The following is a 19475-nucleotide window of genomic DNA, read 5'->3' as shown; positions in this document are numbered from 1 at the left end:
ATCAGGAATTACAGTAATCATTATAGTGTAATATCATGGCACCCAACATCAGCAACGAAGAAGAAGAAGACCCAACATCAGCATTGCTGCTTTGGATGCCATCTGTATTGCATTAATGCAATTTTCAATAAAAGAAATAGTCAAACCTGCCCAAGACGACCACCCGGGGGACCGGAAAAAAGCGGTCGATTTGGACAGGTGGTCGCTGAGAAGAGTATCGACTCAAAACATGCCCGATGCATAGTATAAATGGTTTCCGTTGTGTTTTAAATGGCAAATAGCAAGCACACACACACACACGCAAAAACGTAACGTTACTGTAAGTAATAATCATCAGTAAGCCTGGTGAATTTTAATAAATGAACAGAAATTGGGACAAATTGGATCAGGACGTTCCTACCTGCGCCAGAGAAACTCTACTGTCTACTCTAGTCTAAAAAAGATATAACGTTACTTTCTATAAATCGAATTTTTACCATACAATGAAGTACGTGCTATACATGTTGCATTCCTGCGTGTACGGTCGTTAGATGCACCAGTGTTATATTTAGTTGGCTATACAATTTCTCCCTGGAAGACAGCAAGTCGGCAACGTCATTCATAACAAGAAAAGAACTGCCATGAAATCGTCGACATTCAAGGTACTTAAACATAACCAACGTTATAATACTTACTGTACGTAATTTTAATAATAATAACATTGTAATGGCATTCAAAATCCGACGCAAACTGGCCGATTTCGGCACAAAATCGCGCTAGTTATAAAAAATCGCCAGGTTGAAAATGATGCGGTCGTTATGTGTCCCAATTTTGGGCGGTCGCAGTCGCGTTGGCCAGGTGGTCGTTGAGAAAAGGTCGCTTAATGCTTACGTCAATGGAAAAAAAAATCGGGACCGAGAAAAAGCGGTCGAAATGGCCAGGTGGTCGCTGAGAAGAGGTGGTCGCTCGGGCAGGTTTGACTGTACATGGAACTGACAGAATATCTTATTTCCATTTTGTATGTCTAACCTCTATAATTTTTTATTCATCATAATTCTTCTTTATAGTCACTTTAGAAGTTTTAATCAGCCTTCTATTAAGTCACGTAAGGCCACACCAATTTAATTTCTTGGTTCACGGATTTTTTCATAAAAAATATGGAGCGAGAGGGCGAAATAAAAATAAAAATTGTAAAATGGTTGGGGTAAAGGTAACGGCTAATCCAAAACATAAAGAAAAAAAGTTTTCAGCTTGAAAAAAGTACAAAAACACTATTTTTGTACAGTAACAGCACCTGTACCCACACTTTTAGGAGCTTATAATATAAAGGCCAATTTGCTACACCAGAAAGTTGGTGAATGGTTTCATTAATGGTGAAAATTTGCTGAGTGGTAATTTTTATTTTTATTTTTTTTTCCCAAAAAATAGGAGCGAGCGAATCCGTGAACCAAGAAATTAAATTGGTGTGGCCTAAGTCAAGTCAAACTTGCTCTTATTGAACTATTCTTGTTTTGCCATCATTGTGTCTTCTTATCTTTGATCTTCTTGCAGAGGTTCCAGAGATCTTGGATGACGTAGCGTTCCAGCACTGCTCCGGCTGTGAAGACACCAGAGAACACCGACCCGACAAACCCAGTCAAGAAAATGTCTTGGCCTGGAAGAACAAAAACCAGGTTATTGTGTGTATATAGTCCTTTCAAGATCTGAGGAGATGTATCAAGTGAGCCGCAAGGTTGGAGTACTACAATTTTTTTATCTTGATCAATACTACTGATAATTGGTCATCAGTGAAATGATAAGGCAGTAGAAACAGAAAAAAACAAACATGCTGACACCCAGGATTGAACCTGGGCCGGCAGATCTCAAAAACAGCGTGCAAAACCTCAACGCCAAAAGCTCAGAGCTGTTGGCTTGGTCAGTTTGGCAGCGCTTTAATTCTGCTGTTACATCAGTACTGATCCTGAAGAAAGTAGTCATTGCAAATTTGGTCTGTGTACACCTATTGGAATGAAGTTCAGCATTGTACTATGATCACTACCAACACAGATGAGCTTCAATAAAGTATTTTATACTGAATTTCTTAAATTTCCAACTAAGATACACCGGTCCACATTCGAGAAAGCTAGTAGAACACATTCTTGCCTGTAAGAAAGAGCCCTGGGACTGGTGTTTCCGGCCGCAGTTTTAGCGCCATCTCGGCGCTACAGCGTGTCCGACAGTGTTCCAGCCCATAGATCTCTCCGTGGGACACGTTGATGTAGTGATTGTTGCTGATCGATGTGGCAACTTCGATGAACTCAACCTGGAAATCAGATGGCAAAAATAAACTGTTATTCAATTAACAATTAGAGTTGCCTGTACATCTGTAACAGATGCTTAGAGATGGGGCCCATCTCCATTTGTGTTGCCCTTGGGCCACACATTTGTGCAAGCCACTACACACATCACTAGTCCGCTGCTAGTGATGTGTGTTTGACTTCCATACTCTTCCTCATTAGTGCTGAGTGCTAAGCAGATAAAGCAGCATGTACCAGTTTTAAAGTCTTTGGTGTGATTAGGCCGGGAATCGAACTCACGACCTACAGCCAATTTAAGGCAAAGGCTCTACCCAATGTTGCACCGGTTGGTAATAGTGTATCATAAATTTCCGAAGCTGTAGATTTCAGTTCTGTATATCAAATGATGAAACAGATAATTATTACCCCCCTAAGGATAACTAAACTCACTTTATCCTGCAATTCTGGGAAGAGCCGACAGGTTTGTTCCCACATGTGCTGTCCAATAGCCTGCTTCAGATGTTGGTACTCGTCAGAACGGTGTTTCACGCACTCGTCGTTCCAGCGCTCAAACCAAGCGGGTGGGATAGAGAAGTTCAGTATAGTACATGTTGATCTTTCTGGAAAGGAGACAAGAAGAAAAAAACTATATGTATCATGGAAGCTCATATTTGGCTACATTGGGGCCTGCCAGGGATTCAAACCCAGAACCTTTGATTCTGGGTTAAGTCTGCAACCCTAACTATAAAACTACTTTGCAACTTACTAGGTTACTGACTTTCTTAGGTTTCAAATACTAGTCTAAATTCCCTCTTTTTGGACTCCAACACTCATTAAATTTTGGTCTAAATTTAAAACATATAGTAGAAATTCAATACAGTAAACTGTAACTCAACCATTGAATTACTCAATAACATTTCAATGAATAAGTGAAGGTCTTTGCCACACCATGATAATGGTGTATAGGATGCTGCCCATCGCAGTTTCCGTAGCCCTTGGGCCACACAACTGTGCAAGCACAGATAATACATCTGTGTACTACAACCAAGAGGCTGGTATAGCACTGCATGTGTGTTTAACTCCTATACCCTCTCCCATCATTAAAAGTATTTGGTGCTAATTTTTTGGCCCGATTTTGTTAGGCATCATCTCTGCTGTTACATCTGGGATCCTTGGCCACGTTAACGTCTGAAATTTGTCCAAATTTTGGATGAGGGCGCTGATTGGTCCCTACACATGAGCGAATTTAGGAATGGGTTCAAGCCCTCCATCCGCTTGTGGGAGGGCCTGTTGTCATCGAGCAAGCGCTCTAGAACTCAAGAACCAATTCCTTGATTTGCATATTAATTGATGTCACTACCAAACAGTTTGAATGTGCAAGTCTCCAGACTACTACCAGGATGGTACCTAGGCTATAGGCACCAGCAGGGAATGAGCACAGGACTGCAACCTACTTTATAGGTGGACACTCCATTAGCACTTAGTAAGGTTATCTCAGAAGAAGTTCAATTTCCCTTTCAGAAGGAACTACAATTTACCAGGACTGCATCTTTGTTCCCAGGACGGATCCTTGGCAGAAGGGAAGGAGATGAAGAGTACAGGAGGGTCGGCTTCCGAAGCTTCCTCTGGTGTCAGGCTGCTGTATTCTTCTTGAAGCCTCTCCATATCATTACCTGGAGTAAAGGCAAAGGTAAACGTAGTCCAATTATTTTTTTTATGTAATAGAGTGCAGTATGTGCATGTACACTCATGTCTAGGAGATACCAAACTTGTAAGTCACTCTCACTTAGTTCTGAGATGGCACAAGGACACTGTGAGCAATGACCCCAGGAGAGGCTTAATCACCGTTCCTCCGGTGGGGAGCAGGGCTCTTTGGTCAGTGAGCACGGACTCTGTGGTCAATGTACAAGGACATCACCATATTTGGGACACAGTCTTGTGGCTTTCTATCAACTGCCCAGGATATAAGTCATCATGAGTAAGACACAGAAAAATGTAACTTTCACTAATAGATAAGGAAACATATAAATAGTAGAGCAGCACTTCTGTACTCAGTTAGAGTTCAGATTGGAGAGAGTTAAGATCAGAAAGAGAGAGAGTGAACAAAGAAGTACCGACGTAGCACCGACTCCTCGTGTTTTCTTGGGTTTTGCGTGTACAACTAACATCGGCAGCTAATCGCACGAACTCCATGTAAGGGACGCCATCGAAACCAGCTACACACTACCACAACCCTTACATTTAGATCTAGACTTCTTTCGAGGCTGTAGAGGCAGTGGGTAGTTATCCATTGCATTTGAGACATAGTATTGGGACTTGGGAGGTGGAACCCATCCCCCTCCTTCCAACACCTTTTACACAATGTACCTCCCCATGCCAACACAATTCTCCCATTACCCAGAGACAGTATCACAATACATTGGTTCAGCAAATTACCAGTAAGGCCACACCAATTTAATTTCTTGGTTCACAGATTTTTTCATAAAAAATATGGAGCGAAAGGGCGAAATAAAAATAAAAATAAAAATTGTAAAATGTTTGGGGTAAAGGTAAGGGCCAATCCAAAACATATAGGATAAAAAGTTTTCAGCTTGAAAAAAGTACAAAAACACTATTTAATACTGTACAGTAACTGCAACTGTACCCACACTTTAAGGAGCTTATAAAGGCCAATTTGCTACACCAGGAAGTTGGTGAATTGTTTCATTAATGGTGAAAATTTGCTGAGTGGTAATTTTTATTTTTATTTTTTTTTCCAAAAAATAGGAGCGAGCGAATCCGTGAACCAAGAAATTAAATTGGTGTGGCCTAAGTGATAGATAAAGGCAGCTGCCATCTCCATCTCTATAGCCCTTGGGCCAATTGCACTATCACTACAGCAGGGGGCTAGTCCAACTACCATACTCTTTTCCATATGCTTAAAGTGCTAAGTAGAGATTACAGTACTATGTAATGCGTCCTAAATTAAGTCTTCGGTATAATAGGTCTGTTGTTAAAGCTGCAAGCTACCACACACTTTAGGCATACAAGTTAAGGTTCAATAGTTTTCCCTCACAAAAATTGCCAAAAGACAGAACCTTTTTGCAATATTTCATTTGCTTAATATCTTAACATGCCGATTTTTGTCCGTCACAGAGGACCGAAAGGACAAAATTGGTGTCCATCATCAGCTGCACAATTCCGTCAAAGGACAGAAGGATGGATGCTGGCTAGAACACTGCCTCAAACACAGAAAACCGAAAAGACCAAGACTGAAGAATCTTAGCTTAAATCAATTATTCTGGAAAAGTTTACTCATTAATCAATCCATTTCAAAACTACATGTACTTAGGGTTAAACTGAAACACCTCTTACCTGCAAAGAGCCAGATGTTCTGTGCCTTCAGACCCAGCTCCTCTTTGGTTCCTCTCAGACCAACAAATACAGACAGACAGGAACAGCTCTGGCTAACAGCCTTCAACACATCACCCAAACCTGGAACACAATGCTGTGGATTATGTAACAGTGGGGTTCTAGCGCTGCCAAACTGACCACGCCAACAGCTCTTGAGCTTTTGGTGTTGTGGTTAGCACGTTGGATTTGTGATCCGGCTGCCCGGGTTCGGCGCGGGTTCGAATCCCGGGAGTCGGGGTGTTGTTTCTATCTGTTCTTACTCGTCCCTCTGAATTTCTACAATGGTTCCCACGCCGGCCCTGTGAGTAACAGGCTAGTATGTGCCACACAGGGATGTCGATCTCGGAGATTCGAGGACGAATCTTGAAAAGAAAAGGGGGAGTAGTGTAACAGTGGGGTTCTAGCGCTGCCAAACTGACCACGCCAACAGCTCTTGAGCTTTTGGTGTTGTGGTTAGCACGTTGGATTTGTGATCCGGCTGCCCGGGTTCGGCGCGGGTTCGAATCCCGGGAGTCGGGGTGTTGTTTCTATCTGTTCTTACTCGCCCCTCTGAATTTCTACAATTAGTAGCCCACTCATCAATGAGCCTATATCAGCTCAAATTCAAAATGCCTTTTTTTTCAGCAATACTGAAGGTGTCCTTTCGATTACCAAATTCGCAGGCCACTGAACCTGCCATTATAAAATTATAAGGTGGATGTGACGGGTTGTTCAGTGTAATATAACCAGCTGCTGCCACACCGTGTGCCTGCGAAGCTGGTGTGTTACGTCAAAAGGCGTTTATCCTGGCAATACAGATAGTTTGTATATATAAATAGTTTAATGTGCAACACAAAACTTAAATATATTTACAGAGAGAGATAATATTTATCATCAATTGCACACAGCTCCATAATGCACTATGTATTTGATATGTAGCCTGGTATCCAGCCGTAATATAGCTCCCGAGTCTCTTCTCTCCTCTTCGCAATTGCTATTTGATATCTCGACATGGTATTGATTTAGTACGGTCTAGAAACTTTGTATTGTGGTTAAATTAATCTGTGTTTTGTTGGTCTACATTAACAACACAATGATCACAAAGGACCACAAACAGGTCTATATGCAGTGTACATGGAGTAAGTACCTAGTGTGAAAACTTAGTTAATTCCTAATTGCATCTATAGAGATGATATAAAAACAATATATTTGCCCCATTGCACACTGTATATTAGACACGTTTGTAGTTGTTTGTGATCATTTTTTGTTGTTTATGGCGTCTAGACACACCTGTGTTTTGTGCCACTTCTGTAGGCAGCAGGTTGTGGTAGGTGTTGTACACACCAGTAGCTGACACGATGACCGGTGCATGAATGTCCACTTCTCCAACTTTCTTGTCCTGGACTCGGACACCTTCATCAAGGAAATAAAACACAGTACAACATCAGATCAAAAGCCTTCAAGTTTTATGTCTTTTCTAATAATTATAGTTATTGTAAGCTGTATTTTGTATCCCCATGGGAAGCCATATTATAAAGTTTAGCATTGGATCAGTGTTTGAAGAGAACCACACCTGAGGCACATTGAAGTTTCCACCACATCTATCAATAAAAGCAAGAGTTTGCGAAAGTGCGCGCTGGTTGAATCATATATATTCTGGGCTTACTACAAATCCAAAATCAAGATGGTCTGACAAAGGGCTAGCAACCCCTCCCTCTAAAATTCTGCTACATGAAGAGCTGCAAAAAAGCAGTAGACCAAACTAGAACTTTGTCTATGTAACACAAACTCCACTGTCCAGCGCTGATAACTGACCCCTGGCCGGCAATGTTGGGCAGGCCGTATAGAAGCGATCAAATTACTAGTATTTTTAGTACCAGCACCAAAAATAATCAATTCACACATCAATTCCTTCTAGGCTTTTACTCATAGTTGCTGATAAAAAATAGATTACAAACCTGTTGCTCGTCCATCGTTGTCAATCAAAATTTGACTGACAGGTGCCCTACAGAGCACAGCTCCTCCAGCCTTTTTGATAACGGGGATGATGTGGAAGGCTATTTCGCTTGCCCCACCCACTGGGTAGTACCCGCCATCCCTGAAGTGTTCTGCCAGGCTAGCCTGTAGAGCAAAACCTGACTTGCTGGGGAGAACGCCTGTGTGAGACCAAACAAATAAAGAAATCAATGAATAGAACACCTGTTAGAGACCGACAAGGTCAAGTGAATCACTCTATTGAACTGCCTTCTAAGGTTAAGTTTTAAGTTAAACACAAAATTACAGGTAGAAGCAAACTACATCAGGGTCATCACTAAACCAAGACCGGGGCCACTACAGGCTACCATTGAACAACCTTTGACCCATTGCTCTCTTAACATTTACAAAAGGTCACATGTTCTCAGCAACCTGATGCTCAAGGTCTATCCTGAAGAAGACTAGAGGACTGGTCAAACTTCTGAAAGCCCAATAAGTTAAACTTTTCTATAATCAGCTAACTTGCCTAGCCTTATTGGCAGCACCCACAATTCATTTTTTTCTATTGACATATCAGTTGTATTGCGATCAGGTCTTTGTAGCTGAGTCTTTTGAAAGGGAACTTAGAATAGAACTCATATGTCATCAGAGAAATTCTGCCACCTGTTTGAAATAACCTGTTTGACATCTTGGCCTCACCTAGAAAAAAGGTGCACAACTCAAATTTCGAAGCACAGATGTAAAGTATGAAGCCTTTCATGAATGTGTACCAAAATTCAAATCATGATGATTATTACTTTGCAGGCGACACCCAGTAACCTTAAGTAAGGAAGAAGGATAAATATGTGCAATTGAGCTGCGACCTGAGGGCTGCAAGTCACCTTCAGCTCTGCTTAAAGTCCGACACCCACTTCTAGTTGAATACAAAGGGAATCCTCATCAAACATTTTGATATGGTCTGTAAAGAATTTAAGGCATGAGAACTCGACCCACACATGTCTGATCACAATTCAACCTTGTTTTTCTCGCCACTTACCTACTGCTTTTCAAAAAGACGTCGACTGGAAAGTAATCACTGCATACTACGTGCCTCAAAATTTGAGTTATGCTTATCATTTCTGGGTGACGCCAAGAACTTATTGATCTCCCCTTGTACATACCATGGTCTCCAAAGTTGTGTGCAAACACAGTCTTCAAGCCAGCATTGTCTGTCAGTTCATCTAAGACCTCCTTGGTGGATCTTGACATGTATCGGAAGAAGCTGTTTAAGACGTGCACGATGCCTGTCTTGACTAAGACCTTGCACAGCCAAAGAGGTAAGATCTTCAGTACTCCTAAGATGTCTGCACCATCTGCAACTTCCTGGAGTGCAAAAATATACAGTCAAACCTGTATTAGGGGCCACCTCTACAGAGGGGCCACCTGTCCATAGTGGCCACTTTTTGTCGGTCCCTTGGGTATTTTATCTACAAGTTGCCACCTCTATACAGAGGCCACCTGTCTATAGTGGCCACATTTGTCCGGTCCCTTGAGTGGCCACTATAGACAGGTTTGACTGTAACTAATGATCAGTGACCATTATTAAGTTAAAGTCCCTCCTGCATCACATGGTGCATAGGGTGGCACCAATTTTTGTTTATGTAGCCGACAGATAGATCTACCAATGCCATGATTATTGACTATCTCAGCCAATGGCTTATAAACATGACAACCCAACACTCTAGTAAAATTGGCCCAAAGCCCTGTCCCAACCCTAATCCAGCCCTAACACTAACGCTAAACAAAACCCTGGCTGAGTTGACCAGGGTATGGGGCTGAGTTGACAGGGGTGTTGGACCGAGTTGACCAAGGTGGTGGGCCAGGTTGACCTGGGTATTGACTATCGGGCTGAGTTGACCAGGGTGCTGAACCAAGTTGACCAGTGTGTTGAACCGAGTTGACCAGGGTGTTGGCCAAGTTGACAGTAGTTATGGGCCTAATTGACCAGAGTGTTGGGCAGAGTTGACGGGCCAAGTTAGCAAAGGCCGAGTCATCCTGATCTGTATAGCAATGAATTTAGCAATAAGGGTACCTTTGTTTTCTTTAGGAACATCTCAATAGCTTGCTCCTCCCCTGGGAAATGCTGCAGTAGTTCCTGCTTGTACTGTTGTCTTCCACATCTGATGGGGACCCAACGCATCTGAGGTACAGAAAAAGGTCTCTTCAATACCTACCCACAATGAACCAAGTATCAAGACAATAAATCCTGGCATACACAAGTTACATGTTGGCACAGAGACACACACACACACAGACACACACACGTACCACACACACACACACACACATATAACACACACACACACACACACATACTACACACACACACACATACCACACACACACACACACACATACACACCACACACACACAGACACACACACACACATACCACACAGACACACACACACACACACACACACACACACACACACAAGAATGTGGCAACAAGCAGAAGGTATTGCTGGGATGGGTATGAAAATCTTGGGTATAACAGCCCACTCATCATTTCAAATGGTATGGCCCTATCACTTGCTCTTAATCATTTAGACTTAATTTGAATAAATATAAGACCTGATCTGGTTCACCAAGTACAGCAACATCATAGTCGTCGTCCAAACTGGCCCACTGTAGCTGCCCCTCCGTGATCTGGTCCAGTAAAACTCTGACAGTACTACTGTCCTCCATCTTCCCCACATAGTGGATCCCTGAAGGTCAAATTTAAGTTGAAGGTCATTATATAATCAATGCATCATATGGAGTAAAACCTACAGCAAAAATAAGTCCCTGGCAGAAAAAAATAAATTCAGAGGTAAAACTTTTGAACAGGATTTCAAAATGCTTTCTGCAATGAATGCCCTCTGTAATGTGACAAAAATGCCTACGCCCCTGCGGGATTGCCAAAAAAGACAATTCTTGTTTGTGTTAGAATGCATGCGCAGTCAAGCTATAATGTTTCACTATTTAAGTTAGGAAAATCTCACCACAATCAAATTGCAGCCCTTTGAGACCAAAGGTGTGTGACAACCGCCTGGTTTCCCATGCTGCTCCAGAACCAGCACCGTGCTTCCCAGACTTGCGCAAGATGTCCGCCGTCGTCAAGCCCCCCGGTCCGCTCCCGATCACGATGGCGTCGAGGTCAGAGGGCACCTTCTCCACAGAAAATGCTGGTACAGGAAATAAACTACAAATGTCATTCGGATAGGAGATACTTAATGCAACTGAGTCTGAAACAAATTTCATATGGTAAAAAATTAAGATACTATCGTCTCCGCCCCAGAGGTGTGGCAAAAAACAAGTTCCTGTACATATGCAACCTCACACCTCTAAATGTTAAGAGGCAATTTGCACATGACAATACATTGTAGTTATAAGTTTAAAGGTCACAAGAGAATGCTGAATCATTCTGATGATGCATAAACTATGAATATGCAAGTTACTATATACATGTGATTAATGCCAGCATTATCAAAAATACATAAAAGCATTGGGACTGAATATCAGGCACAAAAACTTCACAACTTTCATGATGACAGTTGTGTAACGGTTAAATAATGAAATTATAGATGACACAATACGCTTACAGTACAACACTGATATAGCCTTTCAACCATTCTCACCAGACCAGCATAGGGTCGTTTTATCGGCATTTTCTAATTACTGTCGCCTGAAAAATTACTGAAAAAGGACTGAAAGCAACCCCATAAAAAATCGCCGGCTTGAGCTAATGATCTTGGCGGGCGGGCAACACTCACAGTACCGTAGAGCTAGAGCGATACCGGGGGGCTCACGTTGATATGGTTTCCACTTAAAATTATACTCACCGGCACCCTTCTTCAGAACTTTATTCCTGGCGTCCTTGTCGATGACCAGAGGTTCTGGTGGTCTCCTGGCATCCTCCTTGAAGGGGTTGCACGACTTATCACTCCTTGAGAACTTCCGAAGGAGGAAGACCGAACTCAGGACGGAAACGGAGATCAGCAAGGAGGTAGCTGAGAAGTTTTCAGCAAAGACTGCAAAATATGTGGCCAGTGTAGCCATGATTCTGAACAATGATGACGGGTTGAAAGGTCTAGTTCAATTAAGAACGAATTAAGAAGGCTTTCGTCCGATCTGCTCCGATGACTTTCACTTTTATGGCTCGAGAAGATATAATATCAACAAACGTAACGCATGGTACCGGTACGTCTTGGCACATGCATATGTGATGTCAGATGTGACCATTGACCTACAGATCAGCTGTTTGGAACAGTCCATTCAATTTTGGTGCGTAGGGGTGATCGATGACGTTTAGATGCATTTCGGAATTTACTCAAGGGAATCAAGGAGGTTATATAGACATGTCTATATATATCTTTATAACCTCCTTGGGAAAATGTTAACTAATATAAAGATACTAATATCTTTGCAAGGATGGTTTGTGTAAAGCGTTTGTCATGTTGTTAGTTTGTTTAAAGTAGCGCTATTATAAACACTGTAAAGACTAAGAATGTGAAAATAGCCTATGACAACATTTATAACGTTATATGGATGATATCTACGCGCGCATCTTCCACCATACTTGTCAACGAAGCTCTTGTGCTGAGCACGCAGAAACGTTTTGGTGCAAGTGATTTTTGCCATGTGAAAAAAATGAGTTGAATGAAGTCTTGAATATTATGTATCTGCGAGAAAACTTTTCCAAAGTCGACGAAGAAGATGTAGGAAAACAAAAATAAAGAATTCATCGTTTTAACAGATGACTGAACACACAGAGCATTGTGTACTTAAAAGTACACAATGCTCTGTGTGTTCAGTCATCTGTCCAACCTCCCTGACTACCGTTCATGAAGGAAACTTTTTGGTCCACTCTCAAGTTATTTTTATATTTCCATTCTTGCATTAATTCTTGTATGACTAGAGTATGCCATATATGTAATTGAATAAGTGTGGTAATGTTAGATTCAAATCCATGGATCTAAAAGGATTTCTACCCGAATTAATGTGAGATAGGTCAATCAGACCAATGACATTACATACAATATTTTTAATATTGAATACATTGTAATATATTCTTCAATATCACAACGTTCTCGACCAGACACATCGTGGTCACAAATTGGTAAATGCTCACAAATAATCATACTGAAATAGATATTGGCGTAGTACATTGTATGATTTTGCTCTCTGAAAGCTGCCAAGCCGATTCCTGTAAGACAAGTGCCATCTATTTGTTAGGGCAAGTTATTTTAACCTCCTTGCATTGGTCAGGTCTTGGTTCAGCTGACAAGGCATTCTATATTTATCGTATCATCAAGCTACGACTTGTTGGGGTCAGCTAAATTGTATTTGTAAATTCAAAGGTCACCTGATGGGCCTGCTGACACAAAATTTAGGGCTATGTTTGGGGGTTATCAAAGTCTAAGAATCTTTATTAGAAGATATAAAGAACCAAGGACATTAACGTTACAGTATATCAAGTACGATGGCCAGTGTATGTAAGGAACGACGGTTGTGTAGATTGCTAAAGAAGAGCCTCATGCCACAGACTGTATTTTTTTTTTATTTATTGCACAGTAAGAATGTATGGTGCAAGGCTGCAAAATAAAAAGCATTGCAATGGCTGCAACGACCAATGTGCAGAGTTATAGGGAAACAGACACGCCAAGCCCTGCAAAACATAAAGCTGACGTTATGTGTAAAAGAATGATTTTCCAGACTGGGTTTGACTATTCTTCCTGCGCTGTGATTGGCTTGTCCACGTGAAGCTATCTATATAACGCAAAAGCTGACTAATTACTGCGTAGTTAGACAGACTCATCCCCATAGACTGGTCGCCGGCGCCAGGTGCTCCGAGGGCCGGGCAGAACGTGCAAGGCAGACCGCCAGAACTGGGTTTTGGCCGACGGAACCACCACAGGGCGCACGGGGTGGGATCGTCGAGCGCCGTGGAGCCAAACGCCAAGCAGGAGCGAACAGTGGAGTGGGAGACCGAGGAAACATTTTCCGGCATGGGAGCAAGTGTCGTGGTATCTGTTACCGTTGAAGGGAAAAGGTTGGGCGTTAATTTGCTGGTCTCTGAATTTTTTTGGTGTATTCCATATGTTTTGTGGTCGGAAGAGGGTAAACCAGGTGTGGTGATTGTCTGTCGGTATGCAAGAGGCACGTGCACGGCTTTATCTATGTAGGGCCCTTCTTCCTTCACTGATGGTCGTGGTGCGGCCTGGTGTGGCGTGAATGCAGGGACGAATTTAGTCGGAATCTCTCTTAATTTTATTGTTTCTTAGATATTGCAAGTCCTAACTACGCCAGTGAGAGCCCCGGCACCAGCAGCTTAAGGAAATCCAGCCGGGCAGGTCTGGGACACCAGGCGGCAGCAGGGAAGCCAAGCGCCACGCGCAAGCCATGGGGGATTGACTCGGACCCGGGACGTAGATGGCTAATCCGTCGGGCAGACAACGAAGAAATACTGAGAGAAAAACAATGGGGAAGTACGGTACTTGTATGTTACTGAGGTGACGAAGGTTGGGCCATTCACTGTTATTTTCCTGTGTACTTTTCGCTTATTTTGGTCAGAAGGTGGAAGCCAGGTGCGAGAGTTGTCTGTTGGTATGTGAGTTTGCACGTGCATGGCGTTTTCCGGCTGTGGGGCCCTTCTTCCTTCAGACCGAGCGTCGTGTGGAGGGCGTTGTGAATCAGAGTGCGACTGGAAACATATATTTTGTGAGTGACATGTTTAACTGGAATTGGTATTGTCTCTGATGGTACAGGTCCGTTCGAAGCACCTGGGAACGCCGATGGAGCTTAGAACGACGGAGGGCCCGAACGCCATGCTAGGACACCGCCGCGGCCCAGAGAACAGCCGACGCGACAGGAAACAAGGGGATACGAGCGCCAGAGAACGCTGACGCTGGGTCGGAGATTTAGCGCAGGCCGTCGGGGTTTGCCGTGCCGAACAACCACGGGCACGGAGCTCGAGGGAATGGACAGTAGTGGAGGCAGGGTGAAGGCTGCAACAGCGGTCGGAAGGGAAGGCGATATCAATGTGTGATTTCATGGTGTTGTTTTCGTTTTGTGTTTGACATTAACTCTTGCTGAAATTTCATTAAATTTGTTTTGCATCGTTTAACGTTACATTGTGTAGCAATTGTAAGGTATGTCAAGGAGGTTGAAACCTCCTTGGGTATGTTGATTCACGTGCGTGATTTTCCAGTGTCATAGTTATGGTAATTAGCGGTTTAGTTCCAGGCGTGGTACAAGCATTGTTCGCTACCAGCTGCAGGTAAGTATTGGCGTGGGGTGTGCCTAAATACCACAAACGACCACAAACGACTCGGAAATACCACAAACGACCACAAACGACTCTAGTATGCAGTGTATATGGGTCAAAGACCTTGTGTGGCGCTCTGGAGACATTGTTTACACATTTATGAATTTTAAAAACGCAGCAAGTCCTGCGTATTCACCAGTTTAATATTTCAAGTTAGTCCGCCGGTTTCAAGATCGAAGCGATTCTGCGCTGTCAATGAATGCGTGCTTGCATTTGAGGATGAAAAACACCTAGTATACAAGTTTTATTAGTTGACAATGATAGAATAGTGCCATGCTATAATCTATGAACCAACAGCGTCCATAGTTTTATCGTCCTGTCGTCTATGGTGCCGTGGAAGGTATCGAGAACTTCCCCATGCAGACTCCCAGCACGGGCGATCCAACATGGCGGCCGAGAATCGCTTCTCTATTCTATCATTGTCAACTAATAAAACTTGTATACTAAGTGTTTTTCATCCTCAAATGCAAGCACGCATTCATTGACAGCGCAGAATCGCTTCGATCTTGAAACCGGCGGACTAACTTGAAATAACTGGTGAATACGCAGGACTTGCTGCGTTTTTAAAATTCATAAATGTGTAAACAATGTCTCCAGAGCGCCACACAAGGTCTTTGGCCCATATACACTGCATTTTAGAGTCGTTTGTGGTCGTTTGTGGTATTTCCGAGTCGTTTGTGGTCGTTTGTGGTATTTAGGCAGACCGTTGGCGTGTACGTTCACGAGGTGATTTGCTATTCTGGACTGGGCACATGATCCTGATGCAATTTGTATTTTTTCACAGGTGGTGTTAGTTTTTACTTGAGTTACATTATGGACTAGGCGGAGCCCGGCATTGTATTGTGAAATATGGGACAGGCCCATTGTCTTGTACATGTGCATGTGGTGGTTGCAATATGGGCTGTACCCATGGTCTGGTGGAATAGAAAATGGGACAGGCCCATCGTCTTGTGTAATTTGTGTAATAAATATGGGACAGGCCCATGGTCTTGTGTAATTTGTGTAATAAATATGGGACAGGCCCATGGTCTTGTGTAATTTGTGTAATAAATATGGGACAGGCCCATGGTCTTGTGTAATCTGTGTGATAAAATATGGGACAGGCCCATCGTCTTGTGTAATCTGTGTAATAGAATATGGGACAGGCCCATGGTCTTGTGTAATTTGTGTAAAAAAAAATATGGGACAGGCCCATGGTCTTGTGTAATTTGTGTGATAAAATATGGGACAGGCCCATCGTCTTGTGTAATCTGTGTGATAAATATGGGACAGGCCCATCGTCTGGTGTAATTTGTGTAACAGAATATGGGACAGGCCCATGGTCTTGTGTAATCTGTGTGATAAATATGGGACAGGCCCATCGTCTGGTGTAATTTGTGTAACAGAATATGGGACAGGCCCATGGTCTTGTGTAATCTGTGTGATAAGATATGGCACAGGCCCATCGTCTTGTGTAATCTGTGTAATAAATATGGGACAGGCCCATCGTCTTGTGTAATCTGTGTGATAAATATGGGACAGGCCCATCGTCTGGTGTAATTTGTGTAACAGAATATGGTGACAGGCCCGATGGTCTGAGTGTAATCTGTGAGATAAATATGGGACAGGCCCATCGTCGGGTGTAAAGTGGTATAAGATATGGCACAGGCCCATCGTCTGGTGTAATTTGTGTAATAAAATATGGGACAGGCCCATCGTCTTGTGTAATCTGTGTAATAAAATATGGGACAGGCCCATCGTCTGGTGTAATTTGTGTAACAGAATATGGGACAGGCCCATGGTCTTGTGTAATCTGTGTGATAAGATATGGCACAGGCCCATCGTCTGGTGTAATTTGTGTAATAAAATATGGCACAGGCCCATCGTCTTATGTAATCTGTGTAATAAAATATGGGACAGGCCCATGGTCTTGTGTAATCTGTGTGATAAGATATGGGACAGGCCCATCGTCTTGTGTAATTTGTGTAATAAATATGGACAGGCAATGGACTGTGTAATAAATGTGGAAACTATGGAAGATGGGTGTAGGAGGAAGGATGCTTGACAATATACACGAGTTTCTGAACAGACTGAACAGATTCTGTGTTAATGATCACACTACAGAATGGAAGGAAACGTATGTTGGCATACCACAGGGTGCTATACTGTCACCTACGTTGCAACGCTTACACATGTGATATGCTCAAAGATGTGAGTTCTGAACATGGAGAGTACGCTGATGACAATATGCTGTGGAAAAGGGGTAAGGACATAGATGCACTAGTGAGTACAGTTCAGGAAGACATTAATACACTACAGTGGTGCAAAAATGGAATGCAAAGATACAAGCTGCAAAAACGGAATACATGGTATTCCAGCCTCCTAAGGAGCAGAGAAAGAAACTAGTACTATATATGGGAAACAGCACATTGACAGAAGCAGAAGAAAAAAAAAAAGATTAAGGGGAATACACATGGACAGATATTTACACATGAGAGCCCACGTGGAGCACCAAACAAAGAAAGCATATAAGACTCTGAAAGCAGTAGCAAGTGTGATAGACCCAAGAACTGGCCTTGATCAAAATACAGCTACACATGAAGAGAGTGAGGAATACAAGTGAGAACAGACGACAAAAGTAATAGAAGAAAGGAAGCTTGAAGTGATACCGCCTATACAGTGTGCAAAAGCCGACCAATTGGAAAAAGCAACAAGAGTGAAGCACATGTGTTTGGATGCACATAGAGAGAAGGGAGTGACGGAAAGCACATGTGACCATATACCGACGAACTGAAGCGGTTAGAGACACAACAACAACAACAACGACAGGCCCACATGACCCTGTGTAATATGAGTTACCGGGTAATATGAACCCATGATCCTAAGCATTGTGTATCATGTGAGAGCCCATTAGGAAAATAAGATTGGGATAAGTTACAGGTAAAGAAAATATATGATAAGATTGGGGATATATGAGGATGAGATTGGAAAAAGGATTAATCGGGATATATGAGAATGAGATTGGGAAAAGGATTAAGGAGAGATAAAAGATATATTGCATAGTTTAGTAATAGAAGGTTGCTGAGGGACGCGACTTTAGATCGAGTAAGAATAGTGAGACAGGGGGAGGAAGGAAGGAAGGAATGGAAAGAAGGGAAATGGTATAAAGAATGAGATTGGGGAAGGAAGAGGGAAGGAGGAGGAAATGGGGAAGAATAAAGAGGGAAAATGGATGGCAAAGAGAAGAAGGGGCGCGACTCCAGGCACTACCCCATAACTTCATATGGATGAGCCAGTCACTGCGCAGGAAGAATAGGTAACTATTCTTCCTGCGCTGTGATTGGCTTGTCCACGTGAAGCTATCTATATAAGGCAAAAGCTGACTAATTACTGCGTAGTTAGACAGACTCATCCGCATAGCCTGGTAGCTCGGCGAAAGGTAAACTATGAGTAGAGAAAGAGATGGGAGGGTGACACGAGAGGAGTGATGTTTGGAATTGGTACAATTCTGAAATGCTTGCAATGTATTTGCGTTAAGTTTGTAAGATAACGAACGGATTTTATTAAGGCTGGTTTTAATGTATAGAAATGTGAATGGCGGCGCAATTCAGCGTAGTACTGCTGCTATGCCGTGCATCTGTAATAAGACTTGTCAAATTTGTCTAGACGAGGGTCGAACAATTTCAATCCTCCCTCCCCTCCCACCCAACATCCGTTTTAACAGAGGAAAATAGATTCGAATCATTTCGCCGCGCGACTCCAGGCACTACCCCATAGCTTCATATGGATGAGCCAGTCACTGCGCAGGAAGAATAGGTAACTTCTCTAGATCTTGTCTGTGACGAACGCTCGCAAAAACCCTAATCAGACCTTCCGATATTGCGACGTGTTGTGCAATAGGCCAGGTGTGTCACGCCCCAAATAAGGTAACGCGTAACTAGGTGACGTAATGCCAGACTATAAATAAGCCGTGTTGTCAGACAAATCTTCAGTATCGGCTCAGGGTTTTGGCTTGCGGACGGACCTCTGCGTTCGCTCGCGGCTTGGACCTCGGTGCTCACCATGTCACGCTTACTTCGACACAACCCCACGCAAGCTGACATGACCAAGCAATAACGCTTACTTCGGCTTGAGCTGGTTTTCTAACCGGCTCTCTCCACCAAACCACCCGGCCTGAGGGGCGGGTTTGCCCGTAGCGGCCGCGCAGTCACCGCGGTAACACCGGTGCTAGGCGGTGGGCAGCCCTTCCCACGGGCCCCCTCTCGTAAGCAGACGGACACTGTGCTGTGTTTGTGGTCAGTGTTTCGGCTGGCTTGCAGGAGGGGGCTACAGGTTAAAACTACAGGTGGAATCGTCGTCTGGATTGAGGACATTGGACTGGGTTGGCGGAAAACATGGTCCTGTCCACAAACCGCTGAAAAAAACGGAGCGGGACGGGGGTGGGGGGTGGCTGGAATGGCTGCATAATCGTCTTAAAGCTGTAGGCTTATCATTAGGCTTGTTATGTGACAGTAGGACTATTAGAGGATAGACCTCTCCTGTTTAT

The 19475-nt window shown here is 43.2% G+C and overlaps 1 protein-coding gene and 1 long non-coding RNA gene across 2 annotated transcripts; one reads left to right on the top strand and one right to left on the bottom strand.

The window, feature by feature from the left end:
• Window positions 1–1382: 1382 nt before the first annotated feature.
• Window positions 1383–11870, bottom strand: LOC118424619 (all-trans-retinol 13,14-reductase-like). Its single transcript, XM_035833260.1, has 12 exons — window positions 11466–11870; window positions 10626–10808; window positions 10216–10349; window positions 9673–9780; window positions 8762–8963; window positions 7586–7783; window positions 6918–7040; window positions 5610–5729; window positions 3794–3928; window positions 2706–2875; window positions 2122–2281; window positions 1383–1633 (listed from the first exon to the last, which is right to left on the bottom strand). The coding sequence occupies exons 1-12, from the start codon at window positions 11680–11682 to the stop codon at window positions 1497–1499; spliced, it is 1887 nt and encodes a 628-aa protein (XP_035689153.1). The 5' UTR covers window positions 11683–11870; the 3' UTR covers window positions 1383–1496.
• A 1484-nt stretch (window positions 11871–13354) lies between these two features.
• On the top strand, window positions 13355–14742 carry LOC118424450. Its single transcript, XR_004832198.1, has 3 exons — window positions 13355–13675; window positions 13908–14116; window positions 14391–14742. It is a non-coding gene; the product is annotated as an uncharacterized LOC118424450 (long non-coding RNA).
• The last annotated feature ends 4733 nt before the right edge of the window (window positions 14743–19475 follow it).

The sequence above is a fragment of the Branchiostoma floridae genome, chromosome 10 (genome assembly GCF_000003815.2).
Source record: "Branchiostoma floridae strain S238N-H82 chromosome 10, Bfl_VNyyK, whole genome shotgun sequence".
NCBI classification, from domain to species: domain Eukaryota; kingdom Metazoa; phylum Chordata; class Leptocardii; order Amphioxiformes; family Branchiostomatidae; genus Branchiostoma; species Branchiostoma floridae.
This window is presented reverse-complemented; position numbering and strand designations above follow the sequence as displayed.

Bases quoted from the DNA above. Each gene is read 5' to 3' on its own strand.
- LOC118424619 (XM_035833260.1), bottom strand. From the start codon at position 11,682: ATGGCTACACTGGCCACATATTTTGCAGTCTTTGCTGAAAACTTCTCA. The intron at 10,350-10,625 runs GTGAGATTTTCC...TTTGACCTTCAG, and splicing joins AGGGCTGCAATTTGATTGTG to GGATCCACTATGTGGGGAAG. The intron at 2,876-3,793 runs GTAAATTGTAGT...TCTCCTTTCCAG, and splicing joins GGAACAAAGATGCAGTCCTG to AAAGATCAACATGTACTATA.